This window comes from Budorcas taxicolor, chromosome X (genome assembly GCF_023091745.1).
Source record: "Budorcas taxicolor isolate Tak-1 chromosome X, Takin1.1, whole genome shotgun sequence".
NCBI lineage: Eukaryota > Metazoa > Chordata > Mammalia > Artiodactyla > Bovidae > Budorcas > Budorcas taxicolor.
Genome location: NC_068935.1, coordinates 63,638,720 through 63,661,452, shown reverse-complemented (window position 1 = coordinate 63,661,452; position 22,733 = coordinate 63,638,720). Strand labels below are relative to the sequence as shown.

General features: G+C 52.5%; 1 protein-coding gene and 2 pseudogenes across 1 annotated transcript; 2 read left to right on the top strand and 1 right to left on the bottom strand.

Annotated features, from left to right (window-relative positions):
• Positions 1 to 9,140: 9,140 nt before the first annotated feature.
• LOC128069484 (melanoma-associated antigen 10-like) lies at positions 9,141 to 9,935 on the bottom strand. The gene has a single exon (XM_052662665.1). It carries the CDS (start codon positions 9,933 to 9,935, stop codon positions 9,141 to 9,143), a length of 795 nt encoding a protein of 264 aa, XP_052518625.1.
• A 3,831-nt stretch (positions 9,936 to 13,766) lies between these two features.
• On the top strand, positions 13,767 to 14,499 carry LOC128069483 (melanoma-associated antigen 10-like; annotated as a pseudogene).
• Positions 14,500 to 16,877: 2,378 nt separating this feature from the next.
• LOC128069482 (heat shock transcription factor, X-linked member 3-like) lies at positions 16,878 to 20,892 on the top strand (annotated as a pseudogene).
• The last annotated feature ends 1,841 nt before the right edge of the window (positions 20,893 to 22,733 follow it).

The window sequence follows — 22,733 nt, the reverse complement described above, 5'->3', positions numbered from 1 at the left end:
AAAAAACGCCCTCCCTCAAAATGTTAGGTGTCTACCATGCTGTTATTGAGTCTTCCACCACAGGGTTACAAATCTAGACCCAGGGTTTTTGCTTCTATCCATGTTATAAATCCCTCAGTATGTTCATGCTACTTTGCTTTACACCAGGGATCAGCAAATTTTCCCGGTAAATGGCTAAATTGTAAATATTTTTGTCCTTGTAGGCCATACTTTCTCTGAGATAGACAGATTTTTATTTTTGTACTATATTCATAATTATTTTGTCTTTAATGTATTCATATTTAATGTTTATGATTAGTTACTTAATTGATCAATTTACTTAATATTAAGGTTTAATTTATTTAATATCTGAGTGTTCATTGGAAGGACTGATATTGAAGCCGAAACTCCAATATTTTGGCCACCTGACGCGAAGAGCCGACACATTTGAAAAGACCCTGATGTTGGGAAAGGTTGAGGCAAGAGGAGAAGGGGACGACAGAGGATGAGATGGTTAGATGTCATCACCGACTCAATGGAAATGAGTTTGGGTAAACTCCAAGAGTTGGTGATGGACACGGAGGCTTGGCATACTGCAGTCCATGGGGTCGCAAAGAGTTGGACATGACTGGGCGAATGAACTGAACTGAATAGTATAACAGTAATTAGCTTATATTATATTTTTATCGTTAGTCTTTAACTCATGTTCTTTTTTCTTAGAGGGTCATTTTACATCCGGCATACCACAGTCTATGTAGCTGTCATATTTCCTTAAATTTCTCGTTGCAGGGACAGTTTCTCAGACTTTCCTCTTTTTTTTGTTGTTTTTTCTCTCATGACATTGACAATTTTGAGGCATCCTGGTTAAGAATATTGTAGGGACTTCCCTCATGGTCCAGTGGTTAGGACGCTCTGCTTCCACTGCAGGGGGCGTGGGTTTGATCCCTGGTTGGGGAACTAGGATCCTGCATGCTGAGTGGCCAACATAATTTAAAACATCAAACTAGGTTGTGGCAACCACGAGTCCCTCTTTATCCCTCTGGACTTTACTCTTGAGCTCCACACACTGCAGGACACTCTGGCTGTCCACTGAGTTAAGTTCACAGCTATTTGAATATCATGGTACTTTGCTCACCTTAAAGGACAATTCCATGGACTCCTACAAGAAAGCAGTGGAGTTCTAGGAAATAAATTACAGCCACTCTCAGTTCAGCACAGCTTCTGCAGACACTGGCGTTTACTCACCACAGGAGCAACTGCTAAAAGTCATTGGGAGACATGGAGTTACCACGTTAGAGATCATTTCTCCAGTTCCCAGAGGGGGAAAAGGGTGTCCTCAAGATCTTACCCTGGAGAGCCAGCTCTCCGTGCAGCCCCTCCGAGCTGGCAGGGGTTGGCAAAAAGGGTTTTGTGGAGGGAGACTGGGTAAGACCCAGATACAGATGGAGTAGGGGTAGAGTGGCCCTTGTCCTGACCTCTGTAAACCTGGACTTTGGGTTCAACCCTAGAGCTGGCGAAATGGCCTGGGAAGCCCATGGTCAGAGCAAAGTGCCCTAGAATTGAGGATCCTCTACCTTAAGAATGAAGATCTCTGTTTATTCTCTCTACAGATATTGCAACATATATGCTCATCTCTTTGGGAAAGCTTCTGGCTCCTGACCCCTGGGCAGGGAGGCCTTGGCTCTAATGCAGGGCAGGTGGGTCTCTCTCTGAAGCTCTTCATTCAGATAACTGGATCCAAGAGTAATTTATCACTTTGTGAAGGATTAATCAAATGTGTTTCAAGTTCACTTCAAAGACAGTTCAAGTGATGAAAATATACAAGACACTTGAGGGCCATAGACCAGGTGCAAAATTTAGAATAGGACTTTAGGAGAGCAGAACACTATGGAGATACTGTTAGACAGTCTTAACCTATGTCTTCTGCTCTGTTACATATTCCTCTGTCACGTGGTGTTTACTACTCTTGACTGTGTGGCGGTAATTGTCAAAGCTGGGAAATGGACTCACATTGTTCTCTGTTTGCATGTGGGGAGAGAGGTGACACTTCCTGAGTAACAAATCTTTGAACCAGGAAAGCAACTCTTAACCTGCATGTGTCCTCCAGTCCCATTAGGTATTACTGATGTTCAGTCAGGGGAGGTAAGAGAATTTGAAATTTAAAAAGTCTGACAATGTACAGATGCCAACTTTAAAACACTAAAACAAGCAGAAACTGGGATGACCCAAGAGGGATGGTATGGGGAGGGAGGTGGGAGGGGCGTTCAGGATGGGGAACACGTGTATACCTGTGGCGGATTCATGTTGATGTATAGCAAAACCAATACAATATTGTAAAGTAATTCGTCTCCAATTAAAATAAATAAATTTATATATTAAAAAAAAAAAAAACAAGCAGAAAAGGATTCTGATCTGCAGACTGGTTTCCAGAGTGTTATATGGGATGCTGCACTGGAGCCAGAATTGACAGCATCTCCTAAGGGATGTTTAAAATTTTGCTCACACTGAGAACTGTTTCTTGCTCAAATCTGGAAGCGTCACATGGGTGAATGACACCACCACTGCAGTTAGGTTTACTCCACTAGAAGAGAAGCCTTGCTAGCAAGAAGGGATGGAGTTCAAGCAAAAATCTTGACATGTTGATATGATACATTTATAAATGGTGAAATGATTACTTGCATAGTATTAGTTACCACCTCCATCCTGTCACATTTTTTTTTTTCTTGTGGTGAGAACGTAGAAGTTCTACTCTCCTAGCAACAGTCAAGTATTTGATACAGAATTGTGAGCTATAAGCATCCTGCTGTACACTGGATTTCAAAACTTGTTAGTACTCTAAGTGGGGGCTAGTACCCTGTGAACAATCTCTGCCTATTTCCCCATCCCCTAATTCTTGGTAAACACCACTCTTGTCTCCATTTCTCTGTTTGTCCTTTTTACTTCTTAAATTTATTTTTATTTATTTATTTTTTAATGTTTGGCCTTGCTGCTCAGCATGTGGGATCTTAGTTCCCCAACCAGGGATCAAATCCATGCTCCTTGCATTGGAAGCACAGAGTCTTAGCCACTGGACTGCCAGGGAAATCCTGGTTTGTCCTTATAGGATTCCACATGTAAGTGACAACAACCGCTATTTATCTTTTTCTGTCTCACTTATTTTACTTAGCATAACGCCCTCAAGCGCCTTCCAAGTTGTTGCAAACGGCATGATTTCCTTCTCTCACATGGCTGTATATGGAATGTGTCACATCTTTATCCATTCATCCACTGACGGACACTTATCCACATTTTGGATATTGTGAACAATGATGCAATAAATGTAGGAGTGAAAATATCTTTCTGATATCCTATTTTCATTTTCTTTTGAAAATACACTCAGAAGTGGAGTTGCTGTATCATATGGTAGCTTCTTTGATTGTGTTCTTTGATGCACAGACATTTTCTCTTTTTAATTTGATGATGTCCAATTTATCTGTGTTTTCTTTTTTTTTTGCCTCTGTTTTTGGTATCATATCCATGAAATCATTACCATCTAAAATATTTCTAGATATATAAATAAACACAGGATAGGAAGTACACATATAATTCTTTGCTCTGTCAAAAAAGAGGTCCCCAGAACCAATGACTCTTCAGTACCAATGAGCACAATTAGTGTACAGATCTAGGTTTGTCAACACCATTCGATAATAAAAGGAATAAAGGCTCCATGGAAAAATGGATGATTCTAGAATTGGATTAGGAAATATGAAAAATGAGCCTGGAGCATCTTTGTAGGGTGTGAAAAAAAAAAAGTGCTCAAAAAATGTTTAAAAAACGAAGCAACATTTCCAGGGGTATGACAAAGTTATTCACAAAGGGAACTGACAGGAAGAGCTCCCAATGGCCAATCTGAGAACAATTTGAAAATGAAAATATATAAATCTGTATTGGAGTTTAACCCAAAGTGTAGTATAAATACCATGAGTCCATACTGAGAAAAATTAATGATTTCTTAATTACACAAACAAAGATAGGCAAATCTCCCAGAGAGAAAAATTCCAGTTTATGCAGACACTCCCACTTCTAGAAAGTGGAGCATAACTCCCTACCCCTGAAGCATGGACCGTCCATCACGGCTTTCCTCCAAGGAGGACAGGATGGAAATGGGGCATAAAACAATCACTTTATCACACAGACACCTGACAAGCACTACCTCAGCCAGATGATCAATGAGAGCATCATCAGTGATCAATTGTGCTAATAGAATATACACTTGATATGATGAGAATGGGATTTTTATCAGTAATATTCCTCCGGCAAACTCGTAATCCAAGACGAGGCATGAGTACAGTATCAGACAAATCCCAATCAAGGGACAGGGACACTGTACAAAACATCTACTGAGTACTCCTCAGAACTGTCAATATCATCCAAAACAAAGACATGTTAAAGCGAAGGGGAACCCAAGGAGACATTACAACTAAATGTTAGGCTGGTTTCCTGGCCAAGATCCTGGAGTGGGTAAAACCTATAGAAATCTGAGTAAAGTATGGGCTTTAGTTGATAATAAACAATGCATCAATACTTCCTCATCAATACTTCCTCAATAATTCCTCAGTAATAAATGTATCATATTAATGTAAGATATTCGTAATAGGGGAAACTGGGTGAGGGCATATGAGAAGTCCACAATTTTCACAAATATTACTCAAATCTTAAAGGGTTACAACGGAAAAGCTCCAATTAAAGACTATTGACAGTTTCAGAATAATAATAAAAAAAAGACAAGGAATCTTTGGGGAAAAGATGCTGAGTATGTTTAAAAAGGGAATAGAAAGGAAACCAAACGCAAGCACACAGAACCTGTAAGTGTGAAACAACCCTTCCTAAATTATCTTCAGCTGTTCTTCTCCCTTAACCTCCATCCCCATATAATATACTAACTGGGCCTCTTCCACCACAGAAACATCTCTGGATCCACTTTTTTCTCAAGTCCCACAAACACTGCCCTGATCCAGTCTCATAGATGTTTTGCCTGGATATGGCAAGAGCCACCACCTGAGGCCAGGGGTAGACCTGGAACCCTGTATTGCCCCAAATCCACTTTCAGACGTCTGCCAGTGTTATTTGCCACAGAAGTCTGGCAAGTTCCAGCAGGGGTCAGTGTCTTGCCAAAGATAAAAGAGTCCAGAGCAAACCTTCAGCTGTGCATACATGTGAGCGTGCTCAGTCGCTCCGTCATATCCGACTCTTTGCGACCCCATAGACTGTAGTCCCCCGGGCTCCTCTGTCCGTGGGATTTCCCAGGCAAGAATACTTGAGTGCACTGCCATTTCCTCCTCCAGAGTACCTTCCCACCCAGGGACCAAACTCGCGTCTCCCACATTGCAGGCGGATTCTTTAACACTGAGCCTCCAGGGAAGCCATGAGGAAACACAGGGCCTTCTCAGAAGAGCAGAACATTCACTGAGACTCCTTAAGCCAGGGGAGGCGCCTGTCCAATCGTTGATGCCCTGGGCAAGATCAGCTTGGGAACAGGGTGGTGTGTTTCCGCACAGAGGCTGCTGCAGAAGATGCTGGATCCTGGAAATGACCTCCAGATAAGTCGGTGGGGGCAGGGGGCAGTCTGGGCCTCCTAGCAGCCAAAGGCCTGAGGTTCTTATGTACCCAGAGCAAGAACCCAACCACACCTAACAGTCATATCCAATAAGGGGCATGAGGAGTACCTGTTATGAGAGCTGTCACGTATCCATCCTGGAGTGAAACCCGGGGCTGTGGTCCTGGCCTTGGCCCCAGAGCACGGATGTCCTCACATGGAGGCCGGGGTGGCAGCTCACCTGCAGCAGCATCTGCTCCCCCCTCCCTCTCCTGGCCAGTCCCGGAAAAGTCAGATGGGATCTCCAGGGGCTTGCTGCTTCCACCTCTCTGGGGCAGCCGACCCTCTGTGCAGCCTGCACCCCTGGGTGCCAGATTCCTCTCCTCCCTGGTTCCTTTCCGAATCCCCACCGGAGTCTGTGGCCTCTGGCACCTAGGAGAGCGTCCTCAGTATGATCCCTGCCATCTGCTAGAGCCTGTCCTCTGCTCAAACAGCCCGACTGGCTCCTAGCTGGCTCTGCGGGTGGCTGACCAGACACCCCTCTGCCTCTCTTATTCAGGCTCAAAAGCCATGACCTAACAGTCACATTCAAAGACCCTGCGTTTACTCCAACACGTGGGATTCCACAGGGAATGGTCTGATACACCTCAGGATTATATAGATGTGCCCCGCACATCCACGGCAATGATTACCACTGACCCACCACAAGGAGACTCGCCCAGGGGCTGCGTCAAGTCCTGCGGGCTCGAGCTGAAGCACCATGGAAGGGGATGCTGCTCTGGGACTTCCAGATAAAGATACACACGTGAGGTCATCAGGACCAGGGCCTAAGCTGTTCTCAGTGGGGGGCCGGAGAGGGGGGCCAGGCAGGACAAAACCCAAGGCCAGGTTCTGAGGGAGAGGGGGCACTGTGGGCAGCAGGGGTGGGAGGCCTCATGACTGGGGCCCATGGGGAGTACGCTCCCAACCCCAACAGGGACCTTTGGCAGCTGGCTGCTGTCCTCCTGATGGAGACTGAGCAGAGCCCCGAAGGGGCTGACAGTGCCTCTCACCGGGGGTGGTGGCAGGCTGTGGGTGGGGGTGGGTGGACTTCCTGCAGCCAGCTCCCTGTGGGCCAGCCTCTCTCAAGGGTCAGAAGTGCAGGACTTTAGTCCCTAGGAGAGAAGCCTCACTCAGAGGTGTCTATGTCTGTGTGTTGTCCTGACTTGATGATTAACTCCCAGGCACCTGTGTCCCTTCAAAACAAATGGTCGTGACAAAAAATGCTTCTTTTCCAAATTCACTGGTCACGGGTCATCACATGACCCTTCCAAAGTGAAGAGGCCTGGCAGGGCCGTGTCCCCATGTGTGCAGGGAGAGAGGAAGACAAGAAGTAACTGAACACCTGCTGCTGCTGCTGCTGCTAAGTCGCTTCAGTCCTGTCCGACTCTGTGCGACCCCACAGACGGCAGCCCACCAGGCTCCTCCATCCTTGGGATCCTCCAGGCAAGAACACTGGAGTGGGTTGCCATTTCCTTCTCCAGCGCATGAAAGTGAAAAGTGAAAAGTGAAAGTGAAGTCGCTCAGTCATGTCCGACTCCTAGAGACCCCACGGACTTCCAGGCAAGAGTACTGGAGTGGGGTGCCATTGCCTTCTCTGACTGAACACCTGACATCTCTCCAATCCCACACTGCCTACCAGATGCTCAACAAAGAGCAGCAGTTAGAACTTATAATGACAAAATCTCCTGTTTTGGGGAAGACAGTCTGAGCAGGTCACATGGGTCTTGAAATTCTCAACCATTTCCAAGTGTCCACTGACTATGTGGCAGGTGCCATGTATGTAGCCAGAATCACATCTTCTGTTCCTGTTGTTCTCTGGCACTCAGCAGGGAGAGCTGCCCCTTCAGCCCCCTGCACCCGCCCGCACACCGGACAGCAGTGACCTCACCACCTCCTGAGGCCCGGAACTCGCTCCTGTCATTTGATGCCAGGCACAGCCTTAACCTGTTGAGTCTCTGCTGCCTCCACACTTCTGAACCTGCCTGAAGCCAGGGACGCTGGTGGATGTTGCATCTTTTTTTTTTTTTTTAATATAACAGCAAAAGAGACACAGATGTATGGATGTTGCATCTCTTCTGGCTAGTACTTCTTTCTTTTGTCATTTGGATCTCAGACTCTGGGTCTCAGATAAATAAAAAAAAAGCAGTCAAAATCGCTGCTCTGTGCGTTTTCCTCTTAGAGGTTATGTTATTCAACCGGGGTGTATGTGTGTGTTTGAGGGGTGTGGAGCAGTGTCTTTCCCAGCTGGGAATCAAAGTTCCCAGGATCCAGTCACCTAGCAGGATTTCTCCACTTAGCAGCTTCTCTTCACTCATTCCATCCCTCTGATATCTAGAGCATGGGCTCAAGTGGCCAAAATAAAGTCCAGATGACCAAATAAATGGTCATTTCAATATACTTGGTAATCTGCTTTCCCAGGACAGAGAGTAGAGGGCCAGCCCAGGGAATACTGGGCCATACTTCAAAGCAACATTTGCTCTTCTCCAGGATTCTGAGCAGATGGTGGGGCAGTGGTAGAAAACACCTCCTTTGCCCCTGTGGTCAACAGCAATGCAACAACAGGCAGGACCCCTTCCTTCCTGCCCGAGAAAGAGATCTCTCTGTGTTTTATCCAAGATGCAAAAGGATACCTCACAGCAATGATCTGTTTCAGACTTTCCCGTCACCCCCAAGACACACTGTCTGCAAGTCTGAAGGATGCCACCACGCAGCCTCATCACAATCACCTCCCACAGAAGGAACCCAGCTTCCCAAAGCCCCAGAACACCCTGGCTCAGACATTGACATTGCAGCGTTCCTCTAGGAGCCCGAGCGCCCCGCCCTGTGTTGCCTGGTTTAGTGTGACTAGGGGACTTATCTCCACCTTCTTCGTGTGACTACGGCTCCTAGATCATCGCTCAAGGTGTGGGGGGTGTCCGGCTCCTCCCAGTGTCCCCACTGCTAACCCAGCCTTTCATGGAGCAGCGGCTCCATAAAGGTCTTTGGAATACACGAGCCAGTGAGCAGGGGGCTCAATTCATTATCCACTGATTCCTTAAATAACCCAGGCAAATCCAAATGAACAAGACATTATTTAGTTTTTGAAAATGACACACAAGAAGGACAGAACCATGAATTCACTACAATTACTTTTATCATCTCTTCCATCATCAATATTACTGCCAAGTAAGCTCACTTTTCCAAAACAGTTCTAATTCCAATTCCATTGCATCCTGTTCAGGACCACAAAACACAATGGAAGAGTCTCCAATCTCTTTTACAAAACAGCAAAACTCTTGCTCACAATCTGGGTAAGCGCAAATGCACTGTGATCAGCATCATTCACGAAGCTGAGACACTGAAGTTTATTTACCATTCTATGAAAACAATCAAAGTCTGAAAATTATCTAAGGAGAACTGGTGAATCTCCATGTCATCACACAGAAAACAAATGCAATGAAGCTATACACTGGTTCCCCAAACTGCCCCAGGCCCTCACTTCTGAGAAGGCTGACCGCTCCCTCTTCAATCTCAGAGCGAAGGCTCACCTGGATGCTGCTCTGGCTCAGTCCGCCTCATCGTCCTCCCTTGCAGCCTCTGCAGACTGCAGTGGGAAGGCCCTCAAAGCCCTTTGTTTGACCCTGAGCAGAAATGCCATGATTTCCCACTTGCTGGTCTCCGCATAAGCCCGGGGACCCCACAGGAACTCATAGCGAGCAGGGTGGCTGTAAGGCACCTGCCGGTACTCCAGGTACCCCTCCTGCACCCACACGTGGGTCAGAAGCGTCCTGGGCTCCCCAAAGATGCAGTGCACACTCCCAGCATACACACCCAATCTGCTGAGTGCTCCCCAGACCTTCTGCTCAGGGGCACGGTCTCCATTCCGCATGATCAGGTTGAGGACCAGCACCAGGAGGCCGGCCTTGGGGATGCTCTGCCCACTGCTCAGCATTGCGTTGCAGCTGAGGCCCAGGATGGAGACCATGATGTAGATGTGCTCCCTGGGGTCCACCTCCTTCACCTCCACGCCAAAGACCAGCTGCAGGCACTGCGAGGCTTGGCTGAAGACCACCGGGAAGTACTCCTGGTTATCCCTGAGGACCTTATTCAGCATTTCCGCCTGGGAGGTCGGCTCCTTGGCTCGATACTTGAGGAGCAGGAACTTCATTAGGCTAGCTATCATCTCATTCAGCGCTTCCTGGGGCAAGGACTCCCCAGTGCCTAAGGAGGACACTGTGGGGGAGGAGGCCGAGGCAGATGCAGCCACCCCTGCCTCAGCCCCCAAGAGCTGCGCATTCACCGGGCCCTGGGCCTCGCCAGGGTCCTGAAAATCTTCCTCGGGCTTGCTCAGCTCACTCATCTCGACCACGAGCGTGATGCCTGGGATCAAACCACAGACAGGAGTCAGCCAGGGTGACAGATGGGGACCACGGGCCAGGCTGGGGGAGAGAGGGGCTGTGAATGGCCTCAGCTGAGCACCACACCCTGGGCGGACTGACACAGGCAACTTACAGGTCTCCGCTTGAGGGGTGCTCTCAGACCTCACAGGGGCAAGCCTCCGGGGCAGCCAGTCCCCTGGCTACTGAAAGGAGGAAGTGAGGTGGCTCCGCAGGGTACAGTCAGCACAGTCCAAGACTTCCGAGGCTGACAAGGTGGGGGATTAGGCCCTTGGGTGGTCCCTTCTGTTCTGGGGTGGGGAGCCCCCGGTGCACACTCAGGGTACCCTCCTCACCTTGACTCCTGGTACTGCCTGCACCTTCTCTGCCCTCTGACCTCAGGGCACGCGCCTCAGTCCTCTGCCTTCCCCTCCTGGTTCCTGCAGCTCCTGTGAGAAAAAGGGAAGGGGGCAGCTCGGGGGTATCCTGTGGCACAGCCCTGAGCCTTCTGTGACAGTACGCGGGGTGGACTCTGTGAGGTCCCCCCAGTTGTGTGGGTGGGAGGTCCCCTCAGGGCTTCCTTGTAGTGCTCACCTTGCCCCTGGCACCACCTGGTCCCTCCCCTCTGGGGGCCTGCATGGAAATTCAGAACAAGATCCCAGCCTCAACAGAAAGCGCTGAGGGGCTCCACATGCTGCCGAACCTGCCCAGGGCTTCCTGTGGGTTCTAGGCTGGGGACATGCTCGGTCCTCAGCTCCTCCTCACGTCCTGCCTGGCCTCCCAGCACTGACCACAAGGGCGGGGGTCTGCTTAGTCCTCCCTCGGGTTTGGGGAGTTCAGCCTCTGCCGACCTGAAGCCTCTGCCCTCCGCCCAAATAAACCTCACCTCCCGGGGTCCCTAAGCCAGAAGTCAAGAAACTGCTCACCCCACTCTAGGGCCTCCCAGAGTCCCCACAAGGGCTAGGATCCCTGCCTCCCTGTTGGGTCTTTCCGCTTCAGTCCATCCTCGCATGCAGCCTGGCCCTCAGGCAGGACCGGAGATTGTCCCGTCCGCCATTTTGAGACCCCGCCGCTTTCACAAGATCCCCGGTCTCTCTCAGACCAGCATGTAAGAAAGGCAGACAGACAGAATGTGCTCCCAGGGCCGACTACAGGGGCGGGGATCTGTGGGGTTCCCTCGCTCCTCATGCAGGGTCCCCTCAGTCCTCCTTCAGGCACCTCACCTGCCTCCGGCCGGGACCTGGGATTCTCGCCTCTCCCCAGCTGAAGCCCCGCCCCTTATACCACCCCCAGTCTCTCCAAGACCCGGATGTCAGGAAGTCAGACCATGCCTGCTGCGCTCCTCCGACCCCCACAGTTGCCCTGGACTGACGGCAGAGATGAGCTTCTCTGAGGTACCCTCTGATTGGGGTTCAGGGTCCTCTAGTTCCTCCTCAGGGTCCTCAACCTGACACCCCACCGGACCTGGGAATCGGACCACCTAAGGCCCCGCCCCATATGCAAGGTCCCCAGTCTGAGATCCCGACCGACCGAGGTCAGGAAGTCAGCCCCCCTACCAGGTCTCCAGTCTGAGATCCGGATATGAGGAAGTGAAACCACGCACGTTGGGCTCATCCTACCCCAGGGCCGCCAAGGACCAGCAGCAGCTACAGGCTTCTCCGAGGTCTCCTCTGATTGGGGTCCAGAGTCCGCTCGGTCCTCCCTCAGGGTCCTCAACTTGAAACTCTGGAGGAGCTGGGCTTCTTCCCTCTGCTCACCCGAGGCCACGCCCCCTTTCCCAGGTCCCCAGTTTCTCTGAGACCTGGATGTCAGGAAATGCAGCATGTGCTCAGCCACCCTCTGTGTTCCCTGAGCCTTGATGTGAGGGTCCCGCCTCGGGTCAACACTAGGGGCATCCCTGGATCTGCCAGGGCTCAAGATGAGGTCCCTGAGGGATGATAAAAGGTAACCCCACTGATCCCTGCCCCTGCTGTCAGCCCTGGGCCACCCTGGTGGTGGGATGAGGCACTTGGCAGCCTGTTCTGACTTCCGCATCTGCATCTCAGAGACATTAGGCAACTGTTAGAAGGGGCAGGGCCTCAGATGGGAAGAGGGGGAGATCTTAGTTCTTTTGAGGGTCAAGGTGAAGACACTAAGGGAAGACTGAGAGGACGCTGGACCCCAGAGCAGAGTGGGGTCTGGGAGGACATAGGACAGATGAACCATGCTGCATTTCCTGACATCCAGGTGTCAGAGAGACTGGGGACCTGACATAACGGATGGGGCACGAGTGGGGAGAGGAGAGAATCGAAAGCCCTTGCACAGAGACAAGTTGAGGTCCCTGAGGGATGACTGAAGGGACCCCAAGCGAAGACTCTAGGGACCCCAAGGTAAGACTGATGGAACCCCACAGATCTCAGCCCCTGTTATCGGCCCTGGGAGCCCTTGGGGTGAGAAGAGCACACTAGGTCTGTCCTCTCTTCCTGAGTTCCGGGTCTGTGAGTGTGGGGACCAGGTGTGAGGAGCAGGGACCTCTTCCCACCTTTCCTAGTGGGGAGACGACAGAGCCTAGGTCCTACCGGAAGTCAAGGTGAACACCCTGAGCGAGGACTGAGGGTAGTCAGATCTCAGACCAGAGGGAACCTAGGTAGTCCCCAGGCAGGACAACTTCACGCCGCATTGCCTGACCTCCCCGTCAGAGAGACGGGTGAAAGCAGCAGAGCCTCCCGATTGCAGACAGGACACTTGCAGATCTTGCCTGGAGTACAGGCTCCATGCGAGGAGGGACCAAGACAGTTAGACCCCAACAGGGAGGGACTTGGCCCTTGCAGGAGGGTCTTGGAGGGCCCAGAGCAGGGTGGTGAGCAGGGTGAGCAGCTTCTTGACATCTGGCCTAGGGACCTCGTGAGGTGAGGTTTTTCGGGTGGAGTGCGGATGTCTTCAGGTTAGCAGAGGCTGGACACACCAATCCCGATGGAGGACTAAGCAGACCCCTGCCTCTGTGGTCAGTGCTGGGAGGCCAGGCAGGACGTGAGGAGGAGTTGAGGACCGAGCATCTCCCCAGCCTAGGACCCGTGGGATTCCCTGGGCAGGTGCGGCCTCTTGTGGGGCCCCTCAGCACTTTTTGTTCAGGCTAGGGTCTTGTTCTGAGTTTCCTTGCAGGTCCCCAGAGGGTAGGGACCAGGCTGTACCAGGGGAAAGGTGAGCACTGCAAGGGAGCCCTGAGGGGACCTCCCGCCACACAAAACTGAGGGGACCTCACAGAGTCCACCCCTCGTACTGTCACAGAAGGCTGAGGGCTGTGCCACAGGATACCCCCGAGCTGCGTCCTCCCTTTCTCTCACAGGAGCTGCAGGAACCAGGAGGCGAAAGCAGAGGTCTGAGGCCCCTGTCCTGAGGTCAGAGAGCAGAGGTGGTCCAGGCAGTACCCGGAGTCAAGGTGAGGAGGGTGCCCTGAGTGTACACCAGGGGCTCCCCATCCCAGAACAGAGGGGACCCCACATGGGCCCAATCCCACCACCTTGTCAGCCTCGGAAGTCTTGGACTGTGCTGACTGCACCCTGGGGAGACACCTCACTTCCTTCTTCAGGTAGCCAGGGGACTGGATGCCCCGGAGGCTTGCGCCTGTGAAGTCTGAGAACACCTTTCAAGAGGAGATGCATAAGTGGCCTGTGGCCGCCCAGGGTGTGGTTTTCAGCTGAGGCTGTTCACAGCCCCTCTCTCCACCATCCAGGCCTGTGGTCCCCGTATGTCCCCATCTGCCCCCCGCCCCCCTCCGCCGCCTCCCTCCTGCCTCAGGCTGTGGTTTGATCCCAGGCATCGCGCTCATGGTCGACATGAGTAAGCTGAGCAAGCTCGAGGAAGAACTTAGGACCCAGGCCCAGGGCCCATTGGAGGCGCAGCTCTTGGGGCCTGAGGCAGGGGAGACTGCAATTGCCCCCCACCCCAGTCTCTGGCCTTGCCCCCGGTAGCTCTGAATGAGATGCTGGCTAACCTGATTAAGTTCCTGCTGCTCTGCATCCGGCCAAGGAGCTGACCTCCCAGGTGGAAATGCTAAAGAAGGTCCTTAGGGATAACCAGGAGCACTTTCTGGTGGTCTTCAGCCAAGCCTCACAGTGCCTGCAGCTGGTCTGTGGTGTGGAGGTGAAGGAGGTGGAACCCAGGGAGCACATCTACATCATGGTCCCCACCGTGGGCCTCACCTATGATATGATGCTGAACAGTGGGCAGGGCCTGCCCAAGGCCGGCCTCCCGGTACTGGTCCTCAGCCTAATCATGTGGAATGGAGACCGTGCCCCTGAGGAGAAGGTCAGGGGAGCACTCAGCAGGATGGGGAGCGGTGTTGAGAGTGAGCACTGCAACTTTGGGGAGCCCAGGGAGCTGCTTACCCACATGTGGGTACAGGAGGGGTACCTGGCATACCGGCAAGTGCCTGAAAGCCACCCTGCCCGCTCCGAGTTCCTGTGGGGTCCCCAGGCCTATGCAGAGACCAGCAAGTGGGACGTCGTGGCATTTCTGCTCAGGGTCCAACAAAGGGCTTTGAGGGCCTTCCCACCCCTGTCTACGTAGCCTGCAAGGGAGGAGGATGAGGCGGGCTGAGCCAGAGCAGCATCCAGGTGATCCTTCCCTCTGTGATTGAAGAGGGAGAGGTCAGCCTTCTCAGACGTGCTGGCCCAGGCCAGTTGGGGAAACTGGTGTATAGCATCTTTGGGTTCCTCTTCTCTATGATGACATGGAGATTCATCTGTTTTCCTTAGAGAACTTTCAAACTTTGATTGTTTTTTTTTTTTTCATGATTGTTTTCATAGAAGGCTAAATAAACTTCAGTGTCTTAACTTAGTGAATGATGTTGATCACAGTGTGTTTGAACTTACCCAGTTTGAGAACAAGAGCTTCGCTGTTTTGTAAAAGAGATTGGAGACTCTTCCATTGTGTTTTGTGGTCCCGAACAGGATGCAATGGAATTGGAATTAGAACTGTTTTGGAAAAGTGAGCTTACGTAGCAGTACTATTGATGGGGGAAGAATTAGATGATAAAAGTAATTGTAGTGAATGCATGGTTCTGTCCTTCTTGTGTGTCATTTTCAAAAACTAAATTATCTCTGTTTATTTGGATTTGCCTGGGTCATTTTAGGAAGTAGCAGATAATGAATTGAGCCCCCTGCTCACTGGCTCGTGTATTCCGAAGATGTTTTTGGAGCCTCTGCTCTGTGAAATGCTGTGTTAGCAGTGGGGACACTAGGAGAAGCAGGACACCCCCACACCTAGAGCGACAGTCTAGGAGCTGCAGTCACATGAGGAAGGTGGAAAGACATGCCATAGTTGCAATGAACAGTGCAACACAGGGCGGGGTGGTGGGGTTACGGGAGGAGTGTTGGAGTGTCAGTGCCTGAGCCAGGGTGGTTTGGGGCTTGGGAAAGCTGGGTTCTTTCTGTGGGAGGTGACTGTGTTGAGGCTGGGTGGTGGCAACCCTCAGAGTTGCAGACAGTGTGTCTTGGGGGTGACGGGAAATTCTGAAGTGGATCGTTGCTGTGAGTGTCCTTTTGCATCTTGGATAAAGCCCAGAGAGATCTCTTTCTTGGGCAGGAAGGAAGGGGCCCTGGCTCTCATCACATTGCTCTTGATCACAGGGGCAAATGAGGTGTTTTCACACCGCATGCTGCTGCTACTGCTGCTAAGCCGCTTCAGTCGTGTCTGACTCTGTGCGACCCCATAGACAGCAGCCCACCAGGCTCCCCCGTCCCTGGGATTCTCCAGGCAAGAACACTGGAGTGGGTTGCCATTTCCTTCTCCAGTGGGTGAAAGTGAAAAGTGAAAGTGAAGTCGCTCAGTCGTATCCGACTCTTAGTGACCCCATGGACTGCAGCCTGCCAGGCTCCTCCATCCATGGGATTTCCCAGGCAAGAGTACTGGAGTGGGGTGCCATTGCCTTCTCCATCATACCCCATATCTGCTAGGAATTCTGCAGAACTTGGTCACACTCCCTTGAAGTGGTGCCCAAGAAATCCACGAAACTACTCTCTTTTTCCTGGACCAGGGGATCCGGATCATAAAGTGTTAATTAGCTTTGAATTATCTTGATTGTATTTGGCCATCATAATCAATGAATTGACCTCTGTTGGGGCTGCAATGAAGGAAAATAACAGTTTGGATGGAAGACCGGCTGAGGCAGAGGCAAAGACTGGTTCTTGCTTCTATTTCCTATAGCAGCTTGGGTCCTGCTGGAACACTCCTTCACACCCAAATTTAACAGGTCCTCTAACTGGAAATGGGGCTTAACAGGTAGCTAAAATGATGAAGAATCTGCTTGCACTGTGGGAGACCTGGGTTCGATTCCTGGGTCAGGAAGATTGCCTAGAGAAGAGCATGGCAACCCACTCCAGTATTCCTGCCTGGAGAATTCCATGGACAGAGGAGACTGGCAGGCTACAGTCCACAGAATTGCAAAGAGTCAGACTGACTGAGTGACAAACACTATAGTCCACTATGGTCTAAGTAGAAAAGTTTCTTAGTTTTATTTATGAAACATCCAGTTTGGCTGATTAGCTATTCCACATCCTATTGAGGGTCATATTCTCTGACATGCCTGGACCACAAAGCAGCCAACCCCATCCCACAGTGGAGAGTGGAGGAGTGTCTGGGGGCAACAATGTGCAAGATTCCTGTCGTGTCATCACAGTGCCAACAGCCGCCAGGCCCTGCGAGCTCTGTACTGTCCCTCAGGCCCATCCTGCAACCCAGCATACGGGGCTCCTCACACATGCTCACCTCCCAGATGAAGAACTCAGGCCACGGGGCTTGGGCATCTTCCCAAGACCACCTGCTAGTGAGGGCCAGGGTGGGCTTAGAGGCCTGGTCTCAATACCTCTGGAGCCCCTGCCCTCCCGCCCAGCCCGGGCTGTGCCCCATCCTTCCGACACCTCACACCTTCCTCTTAGTGCTACAGGATGTCTCTGAGGCGACAAAAAGCAGGCTGGCAGAAGGAAGGGGACAAGGTGAATCAGAAGCACTGTGGGCTGCTCTGCGCTTTGCTGAGAACTGACTCTGTCTGGGGCCAGTGTCTCTGTGCAGTCTGAGGGCAGCGCCCTGTCCTTGCTGCTGCCATGGGGCCTCCTGCCCAAGTGAATGTGCCAGGCTGACCAGCTTCTCACTGAGCAGGAGGGAGGAGGGCCTGACTGTATGGTCCCAGTACCCACTGGGATAAAGCTCCTATAGGAGCCTCCTCCGATATGGGAGGGAAGGTAACACAGGCAGACCCCCGAGGCTCCAGGTCTCTCCAGCTGCAGTGAGGGAGGGGAGCAGCTGCAGGGCCTCTGCACTGGGGACACCAGGGTGGGGATGCCAAGCGCAGGGGCAGGAGAGCTAGGCTGAGAAGGGCAGGCCTTTGACATCATGAGAGCTTGGTGTGTAGTGCCACGTGAACCCACTGCCAGGCCCCAGGTGGTGCCTGGAGGATGGGGACCAGAAAACGCAGCTCCCTCAGGCCCCAGAGGGTGAGGCCGGGCCCCAAGTGGGGTTGGGTGGAGGCAGGAAAGGCCACCTAGCCAAGCTGCCCACAGATATCAGTCTCCGGTCCCCTTCAGAGGAGCCACCAGGGTCATGTTCCAGTCAGATGAACCGACCTGAAGGAATGCCTTGTCAGCCTGTTTAGGAGTGCAAAGGCAAGGGAGCAAGCCCAAGTCGAGGCCTGCAAGCTCCATTCTGGCCACCAGTCCTCAGGCCAAAATTCCCTGGGAGAGCCTCTTCCACAGCCTCTTAGCTCTCCCCTTTCACACACCAGGCTGTGCCCCTCACACAGGGCAAATGACCCTGCTGAGTGGCAGAACTAGGGGGACACCGTCCCTAGGGGGACAGTGCCCTAGGGTCCTCCCACGTGGGCCTTTCCAAGGTGCTGGTCTGTCCCCTACATGGGATTTTGAAGAACAGTGGCCCACAAAGGTCAGAGAACACACATCTCCAAACCCACTGCCCTAACGTCCATGTGCTGTGAAGACAGGTGACTCTCACTTGGGTTTCATCCAGTCCCACACCCAGACTCTCATCCATTTTCAAATACAGGTAGACGGGGGCATCCTTTGGTCACATCTAGCTCAACAACTGAGAATTCTCCCTGGGGGTGAGTGTGTATAAAGGAGACTCCTTGAAAAGTACCTAACCTGTGAGCCAACAAAATCATTCAATGTACCAGCCATCTGGGTAAGGGAGAACAGGTCCACAGTGGTGGTGGGGGCAGGGGCAGGGGCAGGGGTGGAGAAGATCAGAGCTGGCCTCGGAGAGGACCAGTGAAATGCTTGTTTTCAACAGAACAAGCTGTGCCTTGAGCCCCTAGTCAAGTCCTTCAAAGGGCAAGTACCCATGGGACATGCAAGTTGGACATGGGAGGCCAGGACTGGGGATAGCAGAAGTCAAACCACCCCAGTTACGAAAGGAAACAGGACTTCGAGTCAGCCTCCAGGGAGTCTAAATCCAAGTCTGAGACTCTGGGAAGGGGGCAGGGAAAGCACACACCCAGGTGTTCCCAAGGTGAGCCATGAGAGCAGTCTTTATAGGAAGAAATGGAAACTGAAGGCAACAACCCGTAATGTTCAGTGGGATGACGTCTGGGGGTGGGCAGAACTCAGGAGGCTGCGAGTTCAGCAGAGCACCTGGCTGTGCCCTCTTACACGGCATCGTGTGGAGTCCATGTCACGTGTGGAGTCTGTGTCCATGTCTCCTTATTCTCCACCGTCAAGTGGAACATGAGGTCGCTCCCACTGTACTCAAGCACAGCCCTATTCTGGGGAGGGCTTGACCTGGGGGGTGCTGGGGACAGGACAACAGGACTCTGACTTTGGGGCCATCTGAGCGGGACCTACCTACCGGCAGCACCAGTTGGAAGAGACCAAAGCCAGAAGAGGGGCAAGGAGACCGGGATGGCGGTTGGGGGATGGGGTGGGACCAACACCTCAGCTAGGCCATCCAGCCCACTACGGACCCGGTCTTCTGGGAGGGACAGTCGCCAGGAGCCCATCTGACCCCTGAGGTCTCTCTCGGTGGAAACTGAGCCAGGACTCACCAGGGCCTGTCCCTTTAGCAGAAGCCAGCCACAGGCCTGCCCATTGCTAAGGAGGGAGGTGGAGCCAGGGGCACGTTTGTCAACCCATCCAGGGCCTGGCCCCCTGAAACAAGGTGCCTGGCAGCAGATGAGAGCTTTTGCAGGCAACCTGAAACATGTTTTTCTGTACTTTCAGACAAGAAACAAGCTGGGGATCCCATCCCTGTCTACATCCCCCCTCCCCCACACTGGGTGCAGGGCTGCCTCACCACATCAGCTCTGTGACATCATGAAACAATTAAGGGAGCTGACCACTTAATTGGCTGCCAGATTCTAGAACCTCTACAGAGTATTTTTGCCCCCCCCCCCCCCGCCCCCCAACCCTGGCCTGAGGCCCTTCTGCCCTGAGCGTTCACTGCTTGGATAGAGAATGCTCCTGAGCTAGAGTGGCTCCATGGCTAGTCAGAGTTCCAACGAGGCACACAGCCCCGCTGGCCCCATCAACTGATGGGGAGCCCACAGCAGGAGAGAACCCCCCCCCCAATCTTTCCCAATGCAAATGTGTATTCAGGGGAGGTTTTGGCAAAGCAGGGTGACCAACCTGAGAGCCTAGATCTGGGCTCCCAAGACAACCCGCCCCCCCACAGGGCCCAAACCCAGAAACAGCCAACAAGGAAGAGAACAACACCATCCTCAGGCTGTCCTTCCCCAGGAAGCTCTGGATGATCATGGAGGATGCGGCCTTCACCTGTGTGCACTGGAACAACAAGGGAGACACAGTGGTCATCAAGGCAGATCTCTTCCAGACAGAGGTCCTCCAGGGCAGAGGCGTGGACAGGATCTTTGAGACAGACAGCATCCAGAGTTTTATCTGTGAACTGAACCTGTATGAGTTCAGTAAAATCCATCCTTCGGGTAGCTCTGTGGGGAAAAAGAGGATGATGGTAAAGAAGAAAGCCCTTCCAGGGAGACTAGACTAGATGACCCGAGTGCGGGACAGCTTTCGTTTCCCAGGAGAACTGTTTTCTCATGAGAGGGTGGTTAAGGAAAGAGAAGAAAGCAGGGCCTTTAGTGTTCCACAAATCCCCTTAGACAGGATCCACATGGGTGACTCCAGATCCTGAGAGGCCACTTGATGTCAGGGACCTCCAGCAACACCTCAAGTGAGGCCGACCCCAGGGGAGCTCTAGGGAGCACACTCGCTAGGGCCTCTACCTGCCAGGAATGAAAAGACCTTGTCTCCCTCCTTAGGGAAGGCCAGGACTGTGGTGGGGAGGAGGGCAGCGAGGAATGGCTATTCTCCTCCACAATGGCTAAAGTAATCCATGTCCTTTCAGATCTATCACAGCTCCAACTTTCAGAGAGACAAGCCTCTCTTCCTGCAGAACATCCAGACAAAAGGCAACCCCATAACAACTGCTCAGCCCGCCACTGGCACAACAATGACTCCAAAGAGAAAGAAGTGAGCGTTGACGACCAGACACTCTCCTTGATTCCATCACAATGAGTCCACCCAAGAGGCTGACAAGAAGGCCCAGAAGGGAGCCCCAACTGCTCACGGAACCCACGGCCGGCACTCTTTTGTGTTCTGTGGCCTCTGGTTTATGGGCAGTGTAGCCGTGCAGGCCGGGGCAAACCATCTTCCCAGAGAACAGGGCAGCCCCAGTGGAGAGGGTACGTCCAGCAATGCCACGTCTGTACCCCCGGCTACTGCTGGAAGGGACACCACAGGGCAACTGTCCGAGAGCCTCCCAGAGTACCCAGGTTATGGTTCAGTGATGATTGTGTACAGCATCTATTATTCCATCGTGAAGGCGGCCGTTTCACTTGTGGCCCCAAACGAGGCCCCTGAGGTGGAAGAGGAGCAGGAGACCTCAGGTTACAAGTGTGCCCTCTGTGAGCAGTTCGAGAACAACCCCAGTCCCTGAGCTGCCAGGTCCCCAGGGACACTCAAAAGCACTCTCTTGTAATCAAAAATCTAATTCTGGCTCTAATAAAGTAAAGCAAAACTTCACTGGAGTAAATAAAGAATTGAACAAGAACTTTGAGTCTGTGTTCTTTATCTGTCCATGCTATTCAGACATGGCACTGGATGAGCCACATGAGGCTGGAAGCCCACACCCCAGGAAAGCTTCAGTCCAGTCCTCATGGTCCATTTTCATCTGAAGCAGCAGCATTTCACACGCTCGGCCAAGGGTCTGACCCACAAGCTGAGCGCTGAGGCGAACCCAGGACGGACTGGTCCCCGTGCCTTGCCTGCCACTCAGCAGACAGCCCAGCCAGGCTCCTGACCTTGGGGGTGTCACCTTCCATGAGTCATGCACCCTGAAGCAGAAGGGGCTGCTCCTGGGTCCCCCGATGATGCCATAGGTTTCTGATCAGTAGCTGAGAGTCTCCAGCTCCCAATCCAGGGGCCTCCTCAAGAGGTGGGGGTGACCCCACCGGCTAAAGGCCTTGCAAACACATGACCCCAAACCCAAAGACAAGTACGAGGTTTCCACAAGGTGAGCACTAGCCCTTGTTGTTCTGAGCTCACAGCTGTATTTAAGAGCCTGTCTTTGGACGTGGAATAGCCAGGCACCGCATCCAACACACACACTTTGTGAGCCAAGGGACACTTTCCAGCAGGGCAAGGGTCACCTGCAAGGACAAACCACGGCCTGTTTCTGGGCCTGCGGGCCTGTCCAGGTGCTGGAGGCCTTGCCGGCTACTGATGCTCAGCCCAGCCCTTGGCCCTCCCCCATCACCTGCTGGACACTGTTCCAACATTGGGGAGTTTCGACCAGAACATAGAGGGAAAAGCACTAATCGGTTTCTTAACAACACATTCACAACCACCTAGACCGAGCAGGGCCGAAATGAGTGGCGATGCCACTTTTTCATAAAGGTCAAAGTCCCAGAGACTCTCACTGAGTCCAGAGCAGCAACACACAGTGGGAGTCTTGGGCCCGGCCCTGCAGCAAGTGGGCAGCCCACCACTGGGCGGGGTCAATTCAGACTGAACTAGGAGAGCATGTCCAGGGCATGGCGGCGACGGGACAGTGTCACCATGAGAGACTGGTCTCTCAGTCACCTTCCACTTGAGAGCCTAGTCTGGACAGGCCTTCTGCCCAAAGGGGATCAGGTGCTCGAAGATGTCCACCTGGAAGATGGCCTTCCCGGCCCTCCCCGGGGCAGGCTGCAGCAGCCAGTGGGGGTTGGTGAGTGCAGTCAGTACGTCTGTTGCAGGTCAGGCAGCAGGGCTTGATTCTCCAGCTCCTCCACCTCGTCTGGACCTAGGTTTTCTGGGCACAGCAAAGTGACCCCAATGTCCACGAGACCTGCGTGCAAAGACAGGACACAGAAGGAGAACAATGTGATTCAAAGTCACACCTGCTAGAGACTAAGACCGCATTACGGAAGGGAACCTGGGTGAACTGGATCCTCTGTCTGAGCATTTCAGCACGCTCACCTCGGCAAAGGTAATTCAGGGCGAGGCCAAGTGAGGGAGGGAGCAAAGTGAAAGGGAGAGGCCTGGTGCTCCAGGAACTCACCAGGACAGGAGCAGCTCTCAGTCTGACCACTGCAGGCCACAGGGTCAGAGCAGGAGGGCCCTGGTGGGGAGCCTGCAGACATCAGGTCCCCAAGTGATTCACCAGCAGACAGGTGTTGCTGTGGGGCCTCACCCGTGGGGAGTCAGGGGATTTGCTCTGGCTCTGCTGCAGGCAGTGGGGATGGGGAACCCAGGCTGGGTGCTGTGGTGCCTCTCATGTTCTCTGCCGGGCACACA